Source organism: Trachurus japonicus, chromosome 7 (assembly GCF_045865225.1).
Source record: "Trachurus japonicus isolate A0001 chromosome 7, Traja_1.0".
NCBI classification, from domain to species: domain Eukaryota; kingdom Metazoa; phylum Chordata; class Actinopteri; order Carangiformes; family Carangidae; genus Trachurus; species Trachurus japonicus.
Genome location: NC_140913.1, coordinates 33,607,122 through 33,614,282, shown reverse-complemented (window position 1 = coordinate 33,614,282; position 7,161 = coordinate 33,607,122). Strand labels below are relative to the sequence as shown.

Sequence of the window (7,161 nt, the reverse complement as noted above, 5' to 3'; positions counted from 1 at the left end):
AAACCAACCTTTTCATGGATAAGGAAGCCTAACAATGTAACCAAGAGATGAGAAACAAATGGAATGATGAATAATTGTTTTAGTGTGTTTTAAAGCTAATTTAAGACTCGGATCAAAACTGACCCTAACACCAGAGATGGTAGCAGAAAGCTGACAAGAGGAAGGTTCAATTGAAGCAAAGGGGTATACTGACAAAAAGGGCCAAGGGGCCCACACCAAAAAATATTAAAGCCCACATTTTCATGGATAAGGAAGTCTAACAATTTAACCAAGAGAAGAAAAACAGATTGGATGAAAAACAAATGTTTTTAGTGTATTTTGAAGCTGATTTCAAAACTGACCCTAACACCATAGTTGGTAGCCGAACGCTAACACAAGACGAAGGTAAAAAAAAAATAGAAAACAAATATGCTAAGACTATAATTCTAGTATATAATTAATTTTCTTTATCTAATATACTGTATCCTTTGCACCGTATTTGGTACTGTTTGGTGTTGTTTTGTTTTCCTTCATGAATTCCCTAAATGTTTTTGCACTTTTATACTGCACGCACATACTTTTTCACCTGTATTACCGTAGTATCCTCATTGGGAGTAGGTATTTTTCAATTACTCAATCAAGAAAAAAAAATAATTATACTGATGATCATATAACATAATTTTAAAAAACATTATAGTTCCAGATTGTCATTATGGCAATGTTTTCTGAATGTAATGGGTTTGTCACTGCTTGAAAAAAATGGTAAATTAAATGTTATTGCCTGTGAAGGTTGTCAGTCACCCAGGTCATTTTAATCGGAAAATGCTGAAATTGAATGCAGCTTCTTGAAGACATTCCCCCTTTCATCCAAAATATTTCTTCCTTTCTTAAAAAGAAAAAAACTGGTGTAGCCTATACGACTGATATTTTTCACTATTTCCATCATCAATCAAGAAAATGATCAGCAGAAAGAAAGAAAGAAAGACAAGTATCGTTAGCTGTAACTCTGTCCCTGCAATACATCTTCATTTTCATGCCATACACTAAAATCATGACCTGACTCAGTCTCTAGCTGAAAAATATTTTTATTCCATTTCAAAAGGAGTTAATTCACACACATTCTCTGTTTTTCCAACACATCATCACATCACATCACACCCACAAGACTCTGCTGCCCAGCAGCCGGACGTCACTGTACCCTGCAGTTGTCAGTGTAGCCACACATCTAAGTTTTTTTTTGCCATTCCATTGGGACTAATTGCATAATAAACCAAAACTGAAAGAAAAGAATGAGTACAAAGGGGCCACTTTAACTTGGTGATTTAATCTACCACCATTGCCATCAACATTGTAACTGCAGTGTCCATTTACATTCGGAGAGGAGAGTTTTCTTTAAGAAGCATGAAGGCGGTTGCTCGACATTCTCCGCCCAGCTTTCACCAGATGTTTGGCCTTGGCCTCCTCGATCGACTCCATCTCCGTCTCCGTCTCCTCGACATCTGTGACCTCGGGACGAAACACGACGGAGCGTTTCCTCTTCACCTCCTTTTTCTCCACGCTCCTCTCAATGTAAAGGTCCAGCACTTGGTCCTCCACGGGCTCCCGGTCCACGAACGGCAGGAGAACCGTCTCCACCAGTCCGCCAACCATTCCCAGCATCGCCATAGTGGAGCCGAGCACGTACATCTTCACCATCCTCCGGTTCGGCCTCTGGCTCAACATCTCCTTGGCAAATGGGATGAACTCATTTATGGTTTCCATGTTTCTGTTTCTTGATTAAGCTGTTGATGGAAAAACAAAAATTGTACAAGACATCATTAGGCACAATCGTCCAAGGGACTATTGTTTGACTTTAAATGAATGTGATTTGACTAAAATCGATCTTTCTACTTGACACAAAGCACTGATACTGTAGTAATAGTGATAGGCAGATACTCACTTTGTTGCACACGTCAAAAAATTCAGACTTTTTCTCAGTGTTCGGCCAAGTCAAGCATTTGCAGGCAAAGAGACGAGGGGCAGATCCTGCAATTTAAACACAAGTGGAGTCTGGTCAACTCCCACAGTTGGAGACAAAATGAATATTCATGAGGCCACTTGTGCTGCAATTGCGTTTTGGACGTGAGGGGCTTGTTCGGGTGAAAGGGCATGTCTTTCCACCACCAGAAGTGAAGCACACACACTCGATGTAGGTGAAACTGTGATTCTGTCATCACATGAGTAAGATGTAAGAACTCCAAACATGCAGCAATCTGCAGCGTACGATAAACATACACTGATGACATCACACCAGCAGCTGCAGCAACAACAACAGCCATCCACATGTTGTTGACGTCTAAAAACAAGCGTATATTCAGTAGTTTAATTCATTATTCAAACCCACATGTACCTTCAAACTTGACCTTCAGTTGATCTCAGTATCGTATCACTATCACAGAGACAAATCGGTCCACAGGGAACCTGCCAAAGTATTCAGGACTGAGTATGTGGTGGTTCTGCCAACATCATATTTAGCCATGAGGACACAAGGTGAAAACAATACCAGCCAGACTGTTACAGATGGTTATAACTCATATGAGCATCCAAAACGCTGCATGTTTCTGAACATTGAACAACACCAGTGACTGGTTTGTGTTGCGTGGACACATTGATCCTCATCAGGAGAGCCCGAGTGGCGTCCAATCACCGTATGAGGAACTTTGGGAAGCCAATCCCATTTATTGGTTGACAGACACTGTATGGTAACACATGGAATAGGAGCCCTTATTGACCACGGAGAGATAAGCTTCATTAGAAGATAAGCTTCAACAGAATCCCCCTTAATCATGCAGCTCCGAGCTGCTCGGGCTCATGTACGCCGTCTGACAATGGAGCTGACAATGAAGCAGGAGGAGATTGCAGGGGTTAACGTGTGTGTGTATATGTGTGTGTGTGTGTTAGTTCATCTGAAACTATCTGCCCTTTGACCTCCTTTTTCTTGCCGCAGGAGAGGAGGGAATCAGCCAAGTGAGTTGTGCAATGTGTCTGATCTTTGACACATAGAAACAAGCGTGATAAGCGTTCAGGGAAAACGACAAGCGTGAAAACGTCACAAAACATCTGCCAGCTGGTTCAGCATGTGCACGCTGCCTGATTCTCTGCACCGTAACATATAATCTACTTTCACTGTTAGTCATGTGAGTGGCTTTGGATATTATGGATTTATCACTACGGAGAACCTCTGACTGTGCTCTCCTCCTGACTGTCTCTCTGGCTCCACCTGCAGGTCAAAGTGTTGTTCACTCATTATTAAAATATCTTAACACAGTGGTTCTCAAACTTCTTTTTTTTTTTTTACATCAAGGACCCCTAAATTGACACAAATTAGACCATGGCCCCTCATTGGACAAAATTTTGAAGCAAACACCAGACATACTGTGTACAAATATTTCTTTTTTTTAGTCAATGTACATTCATATTAGGGCTAATGGCAGGAATTTTTGGAAATATCGTAGAGGAATTTCTGGGAAGATGTGGTACAATTTCTCCAAAAACATTTAACATTTCTAGAAGTGGGAAAAATTCTAGAAAAAGGGGTAACATTTCCAAAAAAAAAAAAAAATTCTAGAAAAAAGTTGTACAATTTCTAAAATAAATAAATAAAAACATTTCTAGAAAAAAATTTGAGAAAAAAGTTGTAAAATTTCTAAAAACAAAACAAAAACAAACATCTTCTCAATGTGGCAAACGCTTTGTTATCACATTCATGGCCCCCAGATGATGAATCCTACTCACTGTGGTCATCTTTTAAATTTTCCTTCAAAGCCATGATGAGACTGACACTTTGTTGTTGAAATACTTTAATAAAACTTGTGGTTGACACCTTGGTGGTCGCCTCAGGATGTGTTGTACTGGTACTTTTGTGTCATCATTCAACCAAAACAGAACTTTCTTTTCTACAGGACCAATCACATTCAGATCTGCCTCAGCTGTGCTGTGTGTTTAGAGATAGTTATCATACCACACACATTAGCATGCTAACTCAGTGAACTAATAATATCGTATAATAAACATCTGCGTGCTAAAATTATCACTGTCAACATTTAAGACATAAATTTAGGTCAGCCTCAGAGAATTGCCAGCATGGCTGCAGAGCTGCGGTGTTTGTTTAACCCTCTGACAGTCAGGCCATGATATTTTATCATTACAAAACGCCCACGATTGCAAAATATGAAGAAAAGCAAGAACAAACTTTCAAAACACTGAAAACTAAAAGAAAAAAGAAAAAAAAAACACCACTCTCCCACTTCGGTTATGGCGCAATCACTTTTGGTGGTTGTTGTTCCACATTTGAACTTTTGTTATGAAATTTGGTTAAATTCGTGAACAACCTTTCCCCCTGTTGATCAGTTTCACTGCTCAGACTTTCCTCAAGCGCTGCTCCTGATAGATATCTCCACAGTTCCTCCGTCAATACTCTTCCTCCACGAGCAGCAGCTGCGTGTGGATTCTCAGCATCTGTTGGGAAAAGGTTGAGACTGTTTGGAGACCTTTACCCCAAATTTCTGGGTTCTCCTGCGTGAATGAACGGTCTGTTTCTGTTTCTGTACCGGACCTGAGCTCAGAGGAGAACATAGAGTGTCTGATGGTGTAAACATCAAAGGGGATCACACTGTAAATGGAATCAGTTTTTTTTAAATTACATAATTTGATTTAGATTTGTTTCCAGTTCAAGAGATGTGATGCAGGTTTACAGTACACTGCAAAAACTCAAATATCTTACCAAGAATATTTGTCTTATTTCTAGTCAAAATGTAATTTCTAGTCAAAACAAATCTCATTATACTTAAAATAAGACTCATCACATTAAAACGTAGCTTGTTTTTAGACACTTTTTATTTTTTTCAAGCATATTTTTGCTTGAAATAAGTAGAAAAATCTGATAGTGGAGCAAGTTTTTCTTTCTTTTTACAAGCACAAAAAACTTGCTTTCACTGGCTGATTTTTCTACTTATTTCAATTGAAAATTAGTTTGAAACAAGTGAAAACTATCTAAAAACAAATTAATTTTTAGGTGATGATGAGTCTTATTTTAAGTGGGAAGAGATTAGTTTTGACTAGAAATGAGACATTTTGACAAGAAATAAGACAAATATTCTTGGAAAGATTTTGAGTTTTTGCAGTGCATCAAAGGGGATCACACTGTAAATGGAATCAGTTTTTTTTTTATTACATAATTTGATTTAAACTTTATGTTTCCAGCTGAAGAGATGTGATGCATGTGATGCAGGTTTACAGTAAAGATAAGGCCAGTCTGTCAACATGAAGGTCCAGACGTGTCGGAAGGATTTCCAGCTTCTTATCCTGATTCAGATGTTTGAAACTTCCAGTAGCTGGGATTTGTTTTGTATCTAAAGGCTCAATGTAATTCACAGTGTCTGAAACCTGCTGCTGTGCTCTCGGTAATCCTGTCTGTGCCCGAGCAGCCGATGTGTCACCTAATCTGCTGAAGGAGAACAGTCTGGTGATTGGTTTGGAGGTGAGTTTAATTACAAATACCAGGTAAAGGAGGTTTATTTACTGTTGTTTCAATTTGAACCCTCGTGGCACCATAAGGGCCCCAACGTGTACATTTTGCGGGGTTTTTTTCCCCAATCCTCAATATCTCGGTCAGTTTAAAGGTTAATTTCATGAATCTTCCATAGGATGTCTACTTTATGATGATTTTTAATATTCCAGATCCCCTCTATTGTAAAGTCTATAGAATAGGAGATACACGTTTTACATACACGTGTTTCCCATTGACTCCCATTAAAACCACGTATTTTCAATATACTGTAATCCTGACATATTAAAATGCTTTTTCCATGAAAACCAAATAAATCTAAACCTTTGCCTTCAAAATAAAGGCAAAACAGGTTTTGGGTCAGAGAACCAGGCCTCCATTGAAACCTTGAGGCCTGGTTTCTTACCTTGCAAATTGCACTGCAATAACAAAAACAAGCTGAAAACCATAAAAATGGTTTTGGTGTGTGGGGACTGATGTAAAAGAGTGGTGTGAATGTGGGTGAGAAAATATCTTGTTGGTGTGTGTGCAAAGTTTGAATCAAAATAAAATAGCTAAATGGGCCTTGTTTATATTAAAGCAGAAGTAAGTGGTCCGGTCGTTTTGGCTAATGCTGCGTTCCAGGCAGGCTTTTGAAATCGTAAATTACAGCTTCAAGTCACAACTTACGACTTTGTAGCGTTCCAGGCAACCCACTTGTGTTTTTCCGACCTGTTTTACCGGTGAAAGTCACTATAACGGCCACTCGTAACTTCCGACCGGTGAACTCGTACCAGATCGAACTGGTACCACTTCACGGTCGGAAAAATACGAGTTTCCTTGAACGCACCATAACAGTCCTCGTCCCTACGTCGCCACATTCACGGCGTCCCTTGGCTGCACACACAGCCCTGCATGCCGTTCTCTCTCCTCATTGGATAAAAACTGTAGGATACGATAAATGTTTTCTCCTCGGCTCAGAGCAGAGCAGAGGGACTGACAGACCCGTGTTTCGGTCCAAACACTCTATGTAAGTGATTGCTGTCGGAAGATATAACTATTTAAGACTTATATTAACACAAATATATCACTTACTTCTGCTTTAACATCAGTCAGTGACAGTGTTTCCTTCTTGTTATCAAAACAATACTCAGCCAATGTGAACTAGGGTCTTGAGAAATATGTTAAAAATGATCAACTCACTCCCTGAACTCAGATTTCTATCTATTTAATCTATTTCAAGAAAAATAAAACGGCAAAAAAAAAACAAGACAAATGGAAATTCTGCACAGGCTTTATTTATGAACAAACAGGAATCAATAATAACTTCTGGACGTATCAATACAAAGCCACACAAAGACATCTATTACAGTGACATTTTAAATCCTAGCTGGTTGAGGTGGTGAGTTAGGGATTAACACTGTCAGGGATTCGTCAGTCTTAACATATACATACAGTATATATATATGTGTGTGTGTGTGTGTGCATGAGTTTTATTTATTTCTTTATTTTTTTTAAAAAGGAAGCAAATACTTTAGAAAAATAAAACATAACACAATTTTAAAAGAGTAGACTTTAGCAGTATGGCGTGTAGCATGCAGAGTTCCTATGTGTCCTACTGAGCAGGCTGCTACGGCACGATGAAAATACAGTTGCAA

At 38.9% G+C, this 7,161-nt stretch overlaps 1 protein-coding gene across 1 annotated transcript; it reads right to left on the bottom strand.

Annotated features, from left to right (window-relative positions):
* Window positions 1-1,283: 1,283 nt before the first annotated feature.
* g0s2 (G0/G1 switch 2) lies at window positions 1,284-1,984 on the bottom strand. The gene is made up of 2 exons (XM_085782931.1): window positions 1,919-1,984; window positions 1,284-1,760 (listed from the first exon to the last, which is right to left on the bottom strand). Exon 2 carries the CDS (start codon window positions 1,738-1,740, stop codon window positions 1,372-1,374), a length of 369 nt encoding a protein of 122 aa, XP_085639057.1. The 5' UTR covers window positions 1,741-1,760; window positions 1,919-1,984; the 3' UTR covers window positions 1,284-1,371.
* Between the last annotated feature and the right edge of the window lie 5,177 nt (window positions 1,985-7,161).